This window comes from Arachis stenosperma, chromosome 10 (assembly GCF_014773155.1).
Source record: "Arachis stenosperma cultivar V10309 chromosome 10, arast.V10309.gnm1.PFL2, whole genome shotgun sequence".
In the NCBI taxonomy this organism is placed as follows: domain Eukaryota; kingdom Viridiplantae; phylum Streptophyta; class Magnoliopsida; order Fabales; family Fabaceae; genus Arachis; species Arachis stenosperma.
The window spans coordinates 6911146-6926373 of record NC_080386.1 but is presented as its reverse complement, the minus strand read 5'-3'; the positions used below and the strand labels follow the sequence as shown (position 1 = coordinate 6926373).

The 15228-nt window shown below is 38.4% G+C and overlaps 1 protein-coding gene across 1 annotated transcript; it reads left to right on the top strand.

The window, feature by feature from the left end:
• The first annotated feature begins 13285 nt into the window (after nucleotides 1-13285).
• LOC130956664 (uncharacterized) lies at nucleotides 13286-14509 on the top strand. The gene is made up of 2 exons (XM_057883683.1): nucleotides 13286-14033; nucleotides 14109-14509. The coding sequence occupies exons 1-2, from the start codon at nucleotides 13286-13288 to the stop codon at nucleotides 14507-14509; spliced, it is 1149 nt and encodes a 382-aa protein (XP_057739666.1).
• Nucleotides 14510-15228: the final 719 nt, after the last annotated feature.

The following is a 15228-nucleotide window of genomic DNA, read 5'->3' as shown; positions in this document are numbered from 1 at the left end:
TATTTAAAATTGAAATTAAGTTTTAATAAATATAAATAAACAAAAATATAACTAAAAAATATTTTTATTTTAATATATTATTAGTGTAAAATGATTTTTTATATATATTTAATTATATAATGTCAAATATTTTTTTATATTAATTATATAAAATGTTTTATATTAGACAATTTTTACTCATCCTTTAAATATTATCTTTTAGTCCGTTTTTATTTTTTAACTTTAATATTTTATTATTTTAAATTTTTAATTAATCATATTTTCTATTTTTAAAAGTCATTATCAGTTTTATTTAATTTATTATTATATTTATTACCGTAAAATTTGTAACCACTTCTAATGCACTAATTTTTCATAAACCACACCATAAAATTTGTAACCACTTTTTTTTGCACTGATTTTTCAAAAATCACATAAGTATTTTAGCAGCAAACTATTATTTATCTTTTAAAATTCAATTTTTGTTCAGTCTTTTTAAATATTTATTATTATTTAATTAATTTAAATATCCATTTTTACATACTATTTATTTAGAAAATCAAAAAATACTTATTTTTTATTTTCTCTCTCTTTTAAAAATGGAATAAAGAATAATATTTAAAAAATATATAATTATACTGAAAATTTATATACGAATTTAGAACATAATAAACAACATAAAATCATAAATACATCCAAAACTAAATGAATAAAATAAACACATCCAAAATTATAAGAATGGACATTAAATATTTTATTAACATATCTAAAATTTATGTCAAAAAATTGGAACATAATAAACAACATAAACACATCCAAAATTAAAGGGGTAAGTATGGTTTTGGTCCCTAACGTTGTGGTTGAAAATCGAAACCGTCCCTCATCTAATTTTTTATTTAGAATCGTCCTTAACTTTTTTTTATATTAAAATCGTCATTTTGAATAAAATTTTTAATTTAATTCCTAAACTACCCTTATTTTAATAAAAAAATAAAATAAAAAAAATAAAACGCGTTTTAGGGGAGAGGGGGCAAAGGAAACGCATTGGGGGTGGGGGGAAAGGAAACGCGTTGGGGGTGGGGGGAAAGGAAACACGGGAGGGAAGGGAGGTGTCCATCGCCATAGCCACCGCCACCATCGTCGCCGGTCCGCCCACGAGCTGCCGCCAGAACCACGACCAGAGGAAGACGTCGCCGCCTTCCTTTCATGCATGCTTCTGCCGCCACCGAAGGGGAGCCTGCCACCGCCAATCTACCCAGCCGCCGTAGCTCCGTCGCCCACGAGCTGCCACCGCCGATCTACCCAGCTCCCATCGCTCCGTCACTCCGTATTCCCTTCTGCATCTGCTTCTTTGTGCTTTAAATTTCTGATTTGGCTTTGTGCTTCTCTGTTGATTTAACTTTGTGTTTGAATTTATTGATTTGGCTTTGTGTTGATTTGTTGCTTTTTGTTTCTGCTTGTGTTAAATTTGTGTTGATTTGTTAATTTTTTGCTTCTCTGTTGATGCTGTTATTCTTGGAGGTGGAGATGGAGGTGGGAGGTGGAGGTGGGGGAGGGGGAGGGGACGCGGGGTGGGGGGTGGGGCTGGGGGAAAGGGGAGGCGGGGAGGGGGAGGGGACGGCGGCGGCGTTTGTGGTGGTGGTGGTAGATGAGGTAATTGTATTGGTAGTGGTGAGGGTATTTTTGTCCAAAAAAATAAAAAAGACGATTTTAATACGAAAAAAAACATTAAGGATGATTCTAAATCGAAAATTAGATAAGGGATGGTTTCGATTTTAAGCCTCAACGTTAGAGACCAAAACCATACTTACCCCAAAATTAAATAAACAATATAAACACATTTAAATTTAGATATTGATACATCTAAATTATATTAATATTACAAATCTCAAATTAAATAGATGAATGCAAAAATATAATTATCATCACAAACACAATAAAAAAATCATAGACATACTAACAAAATTCATTAACCAAAAGTTACCTGTGAGCTAGTTGACTCTTTCGTTAATCCTCATTAATGAGTTTAACATGTATAAGTAGGCTTTTTAACCTATATACGCATTTAAAATACATTTATTCCCAAAATGCGCATAGGTGAAAACTATTCTGAAAATGCGCACTTCCATTTCCTGCACGGCGACCACAAAATGAATTTCAACATCATTTCAACCAATGTGCCCACGAAATGGGCGAACCATATCAGGTTCAGCAAGCACGAAAATGGATAGCCCATTTCCTTCGTGGCAGCAGCGAAATGAAACGAACAAGTCAGGGATGCCAGGCACGAAATGGGAACACGACAGAGGTGAGTTGAGCACTCCATGTCTATTGTACCGCATACAAAATTTGACAATTCGGTGTGTACCACACACGAATTGGAACAACAGCTAGGCTATAAAAACTCTTCTCCTGCAGAACTAAAGCCACATTTCCCATTCTCACTTCTTCTATCCTCCCTTCCTCTCCGAAAATTCCATTTTCATAGAAGTTGCTTTCACTAATTTTTGGTGTGGTAATGACATCTGAACACATTTATGTGGTCATATATCCCAACGGAGAAATTTTGCAAATAACTAAAGGAGTGACCTTTATGTGTGATGACCCACTTTGGATAATGATTCCCCCACAATCATTTCTGCAACAACTAAAAAATCTGATTCTGATGAACACTGGGTTAGTTGGGAAAAAGGAGATTAGTACGCTAATTTACAGGATGCCAGTTACGGTAGCAAGTTCGTTTGCATATCAGAAAATGCATATTAAATCTGACCAGCACGTGTCGATGATGTTTTCGTATCATCGTAGCATTCGAAGCATCTATTCGATGGAACTTTGTGTGAAGCTCCAAGATGTGGGGGGCAGTGACAAACCCCGATTTGACGGTTTATCTTGTATTGATTTTAGGGGATTTTATAACCTTTTACCCTCATTTATCCATTGAAATAGCATGGTTTTGTGATTGTCTCCTTATTTGTGCTTAGATGTGAAAACATGCTTTTCAACCCTTAATTTGATGGTTTGAATCTCCATTTGATTCCACTAGATGCCCTGATATGTTTGTTAGTGATTTTAGATTGAAAAGGCTAGGAATGGATCAAAGGAGTGAAGAGGGAAAGCATGCAAAGTGGAGAAATCATGAAAAGTCAAAGAAGTTGAACTCGCCCATGGACGCGCGCGCGCACCTGGCGCTTGCGCGCACCTGCGAATCACTCCATGGACGCGTACGCGTCGGTGTTGGTTTATGATTTTTTAATGAAAACGTGGCCAACGAATTCTGAAGGGTTGTGGGGCCCAATCCCAACCAACTTTGGTGCCAAAGATGCTATTTAAAGCCAAGGATTGAAGAGAAAAGGGGATTCCATTCATTACACACACATTAGTTTTAGTTTAGTTCTAGAAGTTAGTTTCTAGAGAGAGAAGCTCTCACTTCTCTCTAGAATTAGGATTATGATTAGGATTAGTTCTTAGATCTAGGTTTTAATCTTTGCTTTCTTCTACTTCTACATTTCCATTCTTTGTTGTTAGATTCATCTTCTTCTACTCTTTTGTTGTAATTTCCTTTATGTTGTTCTTACATTTTGTTGTAGATCTAGTATTGTTCCCTCTACATTCTTTCAATTCAATAAGAGGTAATTCATAATAATTGTTCTTCTTTGCTTTTCCATTGTTAATCTCTTGCCTTTGTAGTTAGATCTCTCTTTAATTCTTGCAATTTATGTTGTTTACTTTTATTGCACTTTATGTGTTTGTTAAAATGTCTCTTTTAGTTTTAGTGTAGATTTTGTTCCTCTTGGCCTAGGTAGAGTAATTAGTGACACTTGAGTTATCTAATTCCTTTGTTGATTGACAATTGGAGAGATTGCTAATTGGTTTGGAATGCACTAAAGCTAGTCTTTCCTTGAGAGTTGGCTAGGACTTGTGGCTCAAGTCAATTCATCCACTTGACTTTCCTTTCTTTAGTAAGGGTTAACTAAGTGGTAGCAATGAACAATTCTCATCACAATTGAGGAGGATAACTAGGATAGAACTTCTAATTTTCATACCTTGCCAAGAGCCTTTTATAGTTGTTAGTTTATTTTCATTGCCATTTACTTTCATGCCTCTTATCAAAACCCCAAAACAACTCAAACCAATAACAAGACACTTTATTGTAATTCCTAGGGAGAACAACCCGAGGTTTGAATACTTCGGTTATTAATTTTAGGGGTTTGTTACTTGTGACAAACAATCTTTTGTATGAAAGGATTATTGTTGGTTTAGAGACTATACTTGCAACGAGAATTCATTTGTGAAATTCTAAACCGTCAAAAAATCCGTTCGTCAAAATGGCGCCATTCTGGGCGTTTAACGCCCAAAAAGGGTGCCAAGTGGGCGTTAAACGCCAGAATGGGTGCCATTCTGGGCGTTTAACGCCAGAAAGGTGGGGGGACCACATTTTTGTTTTCAACTCAAATTTTTTCAAACTTTCCTCTTTTTACCCATAATCTTCTACATAAATGCACTTCAACCTTTCATCATTCACTTTCAAATCTTCACAAATCAAAACCATTCTTCAAATCCATTTCAAAATAATCTCAAATCTTCTTCAAAAACTCACCCTTTTCTCAAATTTTCTCAAAATCTTTTCAAATTTCCTTTCAAATCTCTCTTTTGTTTTCGAAATTCTCCTCCCCCCACTCTATAAATGAACGTTCCTCACCCCTCCTTCCTCACACCATTCGAATTTCCTCTCTCTCTCTCTCTCTCTTCTCTTCTTTTCTTTTTGCTTGAGGACAAGCAAAACCTCTAAGTTTGGTGTGCTTTTCCGTGATCACTAAGCTAAGATCTATCAAGATCATGGCTCCCAAGGGAAAACAAACCAACTCAAGAGGAAAGAAAGAGACTAATCCAAAGAATCTTTGGAATGAAGAGAAGTTCTTAACCAAAGAACATGAAGACCATTATCACAAAATAATGGGTCTGAGGTCAGTGATCCCGGAAGTTAAATTTGATCTGAAAGAAGATGAATATCCGGAGATCCAAGAGCAAATTCGAAACAGAGGTTGGGAAGTTCTGACCAATCCTGAGACAAAGGTTGGAAGGAACATGGTTCAGGAATTCTACTCAAATCTGTGGCTAACAGATAAGCAAAGAATGACTGGAACCGCTTACCATACCCACAGAACCATGGTCAGAGGAAAAGTTATGTACTTCCATCTGGACAAAATAAGAGAAATCTTCAAACTACCTCAACTACAAGATGATCCTGATTCCTTCAATAGGAGGATGGTGAGAGTAGATAAAGGGTTGGATCAAGTTCTAGAGGACATCTGCCTCCCTGGGACTAAGTGGATAACCAATTCAAAGGGTGTCCCAAACCAACTCAAGAGGGGAGACCTCAAGCCAATTGCAAGAGGTTGGCTAGACTTTATTGGGCGTTCCATATTGCCCACTAGCAACCGTTCTGAGGTCACCATCAAGAGAGCAGTGATGATTCACTGCATTATGCTTGGAAATGAAGTGGAGGTTCATCATGTGATTGCTTGTGAGATTTACACAATTGCAAATAAGAATTCCACTGAAGCCAAATTGGCTTATCCAAGCTTGATTTCCTTGCTCTGTAAAGAGGCTGGGGTGAAGATGGGAGTAGATGAGTTCATACCCATTGAACACCCAATCACCAAGAAGTCAATGGAAGGACAAGTGCAAGACAATTCCATCAAAAGGAGGGCGCATGAGTTCCTCCCTGAACTCCCTGAAATTGGCTACTGGGCCAACCTAGAAGCATCTATTAACAAGCTGCAAGAGACTATGGAGCAACTGAAGGAAGAACAGCAGAATCAGAACTGCATGCTCTGCAAATTGCTGAAGGAACAAGAGAAGCAGGGGCGTGAACTCCAAGAGTTGAAACGCCAAAAGCTCTCCTCTCAAGCTGAGGGAGCATCCACTTCTCAAAATCAAGGTTGTTGAGTCCTAACTCTGTGAAAACCTCTATCATTAGGAGCCTCTGTTTTTCGTTTTTTTTTTATTATTTTCCTTTATTTTGTTTTTATTTTTGAGTCTTGTTTTTAATTCATAATTAATAAAATTAAAGTTATGCCTTAAAGTTATGAATGTCCTATGAATCCATCACCTCTCTTAAAAGAAAAATGCTTTAATCACAAAAGAACAAGAAGTACAGGGTTTCAAAATTTATCTCTGAAACTAGTTGAATTAGTTTGATGTGGTGACAATACTTTTTGTTTTCTGAATGAATGCTTGAATAGTGCATATGTCTCTTGAATTTGTTGTTTTTAAGAATGTTAAAATTGTTGGCTCTTGAAAGAATGAGGAGAAAAGAGAACTGTTATTGAGGATCTGAAAAATCATCAAATTGATTCTTGAAGCAAGAAAAAGCAAAAAAAAAAAAAAATCGAAAAAAAAAGAGAAAAGAAAAAGAAAAAGAAAAGAAATAGAGTTGTGATCCAAGGCAACAAGAGTGTGCTTAAGAACCCTGGACACCTCTAATTGGGGACTTTAGCAAAGCTGAGTCACAATCTGAAAAGGTTCACCCAATTATGTGTCTGTGGCATGTGTGTATCCGGTGGTAATACTGGAAGACAGAGTGCTTTGGGCCACAGCCAAGACTCATATATTAGCTATGTTCAAGAATCATTATACTTAACTAGGAGAATCAATAACATTATCTGAGTTCTGAGTTCTCATAGATGCCAATCATTCTGAACTTCAAAGGATAGAGTGAGATGCCAAAACTGTTCGGAGGCAAAAAGCTACTAGTCCCGCTCATCTAATTGGAACTATGTTTCTTTGATATTTTGGAATCTATAGTATATTCTCTTCTTTTTATCCTATTTTGATTTTCAGTTGCTTGGGGACAAGCAACAATTTAAGTTTGGTGTTGTGATGAGCGGATAATTTGTACACTTTTTGGCATTGTTTTTAGTATGTTTTTAGTATCTTTTAGTTAGTTTTTAGTATATTTTTATTAGTTTTTAATTAAAATTCACTTTTCTGGACTTTACTATGAGTTTGTGTGTTTTTCTGTGATTTCAGGTATTTTCTGACTGAAATTGAAGGTTCTGAGCAAAAATCTGATCCAGAGACTGAAAAGGACTGCAGATGCTGTTGGATTCTGACCTCCCTGCACTCGAAGCGGATTTTCTGGAGCTACAGAAGCCCAATTGGCGCGCTCTCAACGGCGTTGGAAAGTAGACATCCAGGGCTTTCCAGCAATATATAATAGTCCATACTTTGCCCAAGATTTGATGGCCCAAACCTGCGTAGCAAACCGGCCTCAGAAATTCCAGCGTTAAACGCCGGAACTGGCATAAAACTTGGAGTTAAACGCCCAAACTGGCATGAGAACTGGCGTTTAACTCCAGAAAACGTCTCTACACATAAAAGCTTCAATGCTCAGCCCAAGCACACACCAAGTGGGCCCGGAAGTGGATTTTTCTGTCATTTACTCATTTCTGTAAACCTTAGGATACTAGTTTACTACTTATAGGACCTTTTGACTTTGTAATCAGTATCTGATGCAACCTTATGACATTTTACACGTTTTCTTCCACAGCATGAGTCTCTAAACCCCATGGTTGGGGGTGAGGAGCTCTGCTGTGTCTTGATGGATTAATGCAATTACTGCTGTTTCTCATTCAATCATGCTTGCTTCCATTCTAAGATAATACTTGTTCTTAATCCGGATGAATGTGATGATCCGTGACAATCATCATCATTCTCAACTATGAACATGTGCCTGACAACCACCTCTGTTCTACCTTAGATTAAGTAGTTATCTCTTGGATTCTTTTATCGGAATCTTCGTGGTATAAGCTAGACTGATGGCGGCATTCAAGAGAATCCGGAAGGTCTAAACCTTGTCTGTGGTATTCTGAGTAGGATTCAATGACTGAATGACTGTGACGTGCTTCAATCTCCTGAAGGCGGGGCGTTAGTGACAGACGCCAAAAGAATCACTGGATTCTACTCCGGTCTGATTGAGAACCGACATATGGAATGCCGTGCCGTGACAGGGCATTAGGAATCGTTCCAATGAGAGGATGGGAGGTAGCCACTGACAACGGTGAAACCCTACACACAGCTTGCCATGGAAGGAGACTTGCGTGTTTGATGAAGACGATAGTAGGAAAGCAGAGATTCAGAAGATGGAGCATCTCCAAACCTCAACCTATTCTCCATTACTGCAAAACAAGTAACCATTTCATGTTCTTTTGCTTTTCACAATCAATCCTGATAATTTCTGATATCCTGACTAAGATTTACAAGATAACCATAGCTTGATTCAAGCCGACAATCTCCGTGGGATCGACCCTTGCTCACGCAAGGTATTACTTGGACGACCCAGTGCACTTGCTGGTTAGTTGTGCGGGATTGCAAAAGTGTTATTGTAATTTCGTGCACCATTGATGCATCAAACATGAGATATAAAGGTTGGAGTAGTGCTCAAATAGATGGGTCTAGGAGGATTGTTGGCCACTATATAGAGAATTCACCCTACTCACCACCCGGTTGGACTAATAATGATGATCAACCTTAAGACGGGTGTGAAAACAAAGTGTGGGATCCCGGATTACAAAAAGAGGACCAACTTTGGGAGCCCCAAGCTTGTGAAGAACTCCATCAACACTTGGCTCAATCCATAAGAAATCATGGGGCACAATGGAGAACCAAGCATTGGTGGGAGTTCCAAGATGAATACAAGCACAAGCCACCTTGATAAGAAGCTCCCCATAAGTCCAACTTAAGGACAATAAATAAAAGTGCTTGGTGGGAGACACCCCACCATGGTAAACTCTTTCCATACTCTTTTAGTTTGTTAATAAGTGAATTGAGTTGCCATTATAGGTAGATTCTCATTTTCATTTTTATCTTTTGTAAATATTGGTAGAATTAGTTTAATTTCTTGTTTTTATTGTTTTATCAAGTTTAGTTAGTAGTATAGTATGTTGAATAAGGTTCTAGGGCGTTTTGGTAGCTGTTTGGAGGATTGAAAGGCTTGGATTGGTGTAAGAACTTAGGAAAATGTTTTTTGAAAAACAGAACACCATCCACGCGTTCGCGCATATGACGCGTACGCGCACCTGAGCATTTTTCGACCACCCACGCGGACGCGCACTGTACGCGTACGCGTGGATGCAAAAAATTCCGACCCCAGCCAAAAACCCGAGAGTTAGGCCTGCGCTGTGCAAACATTGGGCCTAAGGCACAAGTCTATGCACGCGTGCGCGCACTTGGCGCGTACGCGCACATAATCTTAAATTCGCAATGCGCGCGCACGCACACGGTGCGCGCGCGCGTCGATTGCACAATCTGCACCCCCGGTACTTTTACCCAAGAGTTGTGCCAAACTTGGGCCGACACTATGCCTCCGGCCTAACTCGACGCACGCGTGCGCGCACCTGGCGCGTACGCGTCCTTCGACCAATATACCCATCGACGCATAAACGTGCATGACGCGCACGCGTCGGTAAAAAAAAAAAGGTTTTTTTTTCTCATCTTCCATTTTCTTTTGTTCACTGCATTCGCATACTTCTACTCTTTCCATTTTCATTTTGTTTTTATAGCATGTTTTCAATTTTTTTCTAAGTGTCATTTCAATAATGGTGTTGGATTCTTACACTCAATTGTTGAAAAATTCTTGCATTATTTTGGTGCTTCTTGACTTGTTTGATATTGTTGGGTGATGAAACTTTTAAATCAATGCTTCATCTTGTATGACTCTTATGTCTTCGAGCATTGATATGACCTCATATTGTCTTTCATGACCCACTTCTTCTTATGTGAACTTGATGTGCCATATGCTCTTCATGCTTCGATTTTGCTCTTGCATCAAGTATTAGTTAATATGCCATTAGCTTATATTGTTTTCTCACTTACATGCATAGCTAACATGTAGTGAGAACCCTACTCTTATTTGGTATTAGCCCCGGCCTACGTTCTACTTGTTTTGATATCTTTGTTGTAGGCCTAATTGTCGTTCTTCTTTCCTCCCCTTTTAGGTTGGCCACCAAGAAGGGAGAAATGAATACCTTTAAATGGGGCAACAAACAAGTCATCCGCACAACCTTTTGAAGGAGCTCATCAATTGTAGCAACCCGCCCCCCTTGCTCACCTTTGAGTGCACCGAGGACGGTGCAAACTTTTAAGTGTGGGGAGGTCGTCCGACCGTTCGACGATTTTGGGTGACAAGTTTCCAATCCCAACACTTTTGCATTTCATTCTAGGATTCTATGGTTTTTACTTGCATTTTCTAATTTTTGCATATGTATACACAATAAGCTTAGTCAAAATAATGAAAATTTTCAAGATTTCTATCTATAGGGCACCTTAATTGATTTGAGTGAAAACTTTTCATAGAACTTGCTTGAAATATATATGTATTGTGGATCATGTTTAGAGCTAAGAGCACAAGCTTGTGAGATTTGAGCCTAATTGTATGGTTACATCTTATAACCACTTATTTTTCCTTCTTGTGTGCATTATTCTCTTTCTATGATTGTAATCTTTGATTTGTTTGAATCTATATGTCCCATTATTCCTTGTATTCATACATTTATATGATTGAGGCCATCATTTCATTAGCTCACTTACCCAAATGGCCTTACCTTTTATCTGCCTTTGTTAGCCAACTTTGAGCCTACGCTTAACCCACTTATTCTTATTTTAGCACATTACAAGCCTTAAAGCGGAAAACAATGAATGTCCTTATTTGGATCTTTGATTAGCTTAGGCTAGAGTGTGTGAGTATCATTCAAGTATGGGAACCTTGGGACATTGGGTGAATAAAAGGGTAATTTTGTATTGTTATTGAAAATATTGAGAATTTGGTACATACTCATGTATTGATCAAACGTAAAACCTTATGCATTGAGATTCTTGTATATAAAAAAAATGAGAAAAAAACAAAAGAAAAAGAAAAGAAAAAAAAACGAAATATAGAAAAAGAAAGAAAAAGAAGAAAAAGAAAGAAATAAAAAGGGGACAAAATGCCCCAAAGCAAGCCCAATAAGGGTCAATGCATAAGTGTTGTGAAATAAAAAGGAATACATGAGTATGTGAAAAAGTGAGGAATGGGTAGTTATATTAGAACTTAATTGTATAGGATGTCATAGGTTAGGTGGGAAGTTTAAGCTTATCAAAGATTCAAATTTCAAGCTCACATGACCAAATATGCATCCTACCTTGACCCTAACCCCATTACAACCTATGAAAAGACCTCATGATATATGTATGCATGCATGAAATATTTGTTGATTGTTAGAAGAAAAACAAATCTTGGAAAGCATGATTAGGGGAGAATTGAGAGAATCGACCCTAAACACTTGAGCGAATAGAGTGCAAACACATCCGGTGAGGGTTTGATGCTCAATTACATGTTTCCACCTATGATAATCTCTTTTCATGCAAGTTTGTAAAAATATTTAATAACTCAATTCAATTGTGGATTAGACTTGCTAGTCCTTAGCCCTTGTGCATATATGCTTCTTGAGAATTGATTTATTTTGACCAAGCAATTGCATTCATTTAGATAGTTGCATATAAGTAGATTGCATTTAGTTAGTTCCATTGAATAAATGCCATACCCTTACTTCATTCTTATTTTAGCATGAGGACATGCTAAGGCTTAAGTGTGGGAAGGTTGACAAACCCCGATTTGACGGTTTATCTTGTATTGATTTTAGGGGATTTTATAACCTTTTACCCTCATTTATCCATTGAAATAGCATGGTTTTGTGATTGTCTCCTTATTTGTGCTTAGATGTGAAAACATGCTTTTCAACCCTTAATTTGATGGTTTTAATCTCCCTTTGATTCCACTAGATGCCTTGATATGTTTGTTAGTGATTTTAGATTGAAAAGGCTAGGAATGGATCAAATGAGTGAAGAGGGAAAGCATGCAAAGTGGAGAAATCATGAAAAGTCAAAGAAGTTGAACTCGCCCATGGACGCGCGCGCGCACCTGGCGCTTGCGCGCACCTGCGAATCACTCCATGGACGCGTACGCGTGCTGTGTGCGTACGCGTCGGTGTTGGTTTATGATTTTTTAATGAAAACGTGGCCAACGAATTCTGAAGGGTTGTGGGGCCCAATCCCAACCAACTTTGGCGCCAAAGATGCTATTTAAAGCCAAGGATTGAAGAGAAAAGGGGATTCCATTCATTACACACACATTAGTTTTAGTTTAGTTCTAGAAGTTAGTTTCTAGAGAGAGAAGCTCTCACTTCTCTCTAGAATTAGGATTAGGATTAGGATTAGTTCTTAGATCTAGGTTTTAATCTTTGCTTTCTTCTACTTCTACCTTTCCATTCTTTGTTGTTAGATTCATCTTCTTCTACTCTTTTGTTGTAATTTCCTTTATGTTGTTCTTACATTTTGTTGTAGATCTAGTATTGTTCCCTCTACATTCTTTCAATTCAATAAGAGGTAATTCATAATAATTGTTCTTCTTTGCTTTTCCATTGTTAATCTCTTGCCTTTGTAGTTAGATCTCTCTTTAATTCTTGCAATTTATGTTGTTTACTTTTATTGCACTTTATGTGTTTGTTAAAATGTCTCTTTTAGTTTTAGTGTAGATTTTGTTCCTCTTGGCCTAGGTAGAGTAATTAGTGACACTTGAGTTATCTAATTCCTTTGTTGATTGACAATTGGAGAGATTGCTAATTGGTTTGGAATGTACTAAAGCTAGTCTTTCCTTGGGAGTTGGCTAGGACTTGTGGCTCAAGTCAATTCATCCACTTGACTTTCCTTTCTTTAGTAAGGGTTAACTAAGTGGTAGCAATGAACAATTCTCATCACAATTGAGGAGGATAACTAGGATAAAACTTCTAATTTTCATACCTTGCCAAGAGCCTTTTATAGTTGTTAGTTTATTTTCATTGCCATTTAATTTCATGCCTCTTATCAAAACCCCAAAACAACTCAAACCAATAACAAGACACTTTATTGTAATTTCTAGGGAGAACGACCCGAGGTTTGAATACATCGGTTATTAATTTTAGGGGTTTGTTACTTGTGACAAACAATCTTTTGTATGAAAGGATTATTGTTGGTTTAGAGACTATACTTGCAACGAGAATTCATTTGTGAAATTCTAAACCGTCAAAAAATCCGTTTGTCAGGCAGCTCGTCTAGTTCGAATAACGTGGAGGAAATATGAAATTCCGGTGCTGGTGAAGGCATTCTATTTTCGGAGATTGGTAGGGCTCGCAGTCCATCCTTTAACGCCTTCGTGGGCCCCGCCCAGAATGCAGAAATTCCTCACTGACGTTCCTCCCCCGCTGTCCATATTGCATATCTGGAAAGAATGGCCGATGAGTTGACTTACTTCTCTGAGGAAGACGAGATTGAGGATGATAGCGGAGAGGAAGCAGAAGTTGTTCCAAAAATCCAACCGCTTGAGGGCGATAGGGTTATCCTAACTCGTGTCGAACCGATAAATGTGGCAAGGGTTGGAGGTCTTTCCAGCAGCACCCCCGACCACTACCTGCACCTGAGTCTTGGTCCAATGAACTCGACAACTGCGGAGGACATACCAAGTAACTATGGTTTGACCGGTGAAATGAAGCTAGAGCTTGGCTTGAAATTCCTGAATAAAGAAGCAGCAATGCTTGCTATTAAGAACTACAACATCTATCGAAGTGTAGAATTCAAAGTAGTGGAGTCAAATCATACTCGGTACATATGTCGATGTAAACTTTTTGGTGACCAATGTTGTTGGATGGTCAGGGTTGCGAAGACGAGGGCGTCCAGATTTTGGGAAGTTCGAAAATACCAGGGGCCTCACAACTGTTTGGCGTCTACGACGTTGCAAGATCATGCTCAACTTGATTCAAATGTCATATGTCAGCATATATTCCCCATGGTTCAGGCAGACGCGACCATTTGCATAAAGGTGTTGCAGGGATCTGTGGAGTCGGCGTACGGATACAAGGTGTCTTACAAGAAGGTTTGGCTAGCGAAGCAAAAGGCAATAGCCATAATCTATGGAGACTGGGATGATTCATATAACCAGCTACAGAGATATTTCAACGCGTTACAAACTTTCATTCCAGGTAAGCCTTTTTTCGGATTGCATACTTGTTTTGTGTTCGTTATTCTGTACTTATGAATTTGCACTTTCGTCATAGGTACAATTGTCGACCTTCAAACTCGACCATACTACGTCGGCAACACGCTCGACTGCGACAGTGTCATGTTTCATCTAGTATTCTGGTCATCCCCATTGTGTGTCGAGGCATTCAAGCACTGCAAGCCCCTGGTCTCGGTTGACGGAACACACCTGTATGGTAAGTACACGGAAACCTTGTTGATGGGAATAGCACAGGACGAAAACAACAACATACTTCCGATAGCTTTCGCGCTTTTGGAAAGGGAGAACACAGATGCGTGGTACTTCTTTCTGACTAACTTAAGGAGACATGTGGCTACTCAACCGGGAGTTCTACTGATCTCTGACAGGCATGCATCTATAAAGTCTGCGCTCGAGCGAAATGGTTGTGGATGTGAACACAATGTTTACTATGTCTGACACATTGCGTCCAACTTTGCAACAAACTTCAAGAGTAAAAAAGCTAAAAGGCACCTTGTTAACGCGGCATACTCGAAGACGCAAGAGCAGGCACAATACTACCTTGAGTTAATCAGCATCGAGGATCCCCGCTACATCTTCAGGAGAGTCAAGAGGCATCTGTTGTAGTCTACTCTTGAACCACTTCAATTTTATGTTATACTTCGTGGTCCCAACATGTCCTTCAGGAACTTCACCGAGGAGTTCCTCACACCATTGCCAAATATCCCTTTGGTGGAACTTACTCCATGACCTTAGAGTGTCGCTCACCGGCTCACCGTCGATTGGTAACCCCAACTGCATGGCAACATCTTTCAGAGTAACAGTACACTCACTCCATGGGAGGTGGAATGTGTAGGTCTCATGACGTCATCTTTCCACAAGAGCACTAATCAACGGGTTGTCGTATTCAAAACGCTTTATCAAAGACGCATAATAGAATCCGGCTCTTCTTAGATACGGTTCAAGCATCTGCCTTCTAATCTCTATACTTGGATCTGCTTCGTCTGAAGAGAAAACACCGACTAGTGTGCCATGCAGAGTCAACACACGTGCTTGCTGAAATTGAAAAACAACAAAACACAATTATTCAATTTACAACAAATTTTTTTATCATTAACAAAAAATTTTATTTATTTATTAAAAAACTCACCTTCACATGTAAATGAGCAGAAATGTAA

What these genes read in the sequence shown, in the direction of transcription:
- LOC130956664 (XM_057883683.1), top strand. Translation starts at nt 13,286, where the DNA reads ATGGCCGATGAGTTGACTTACTTCTCTGAGGAAGACGAGATTGAGGAT. An exon ending in GTTACAAACTTTCATTCCAG is followed by an intron (nt 14,034 to 14,108) that starts GTAAGCCTTTTT and finishes CTTTCGTCATAG; the next exon opens with GTACAATTGTCGACCTTCAA.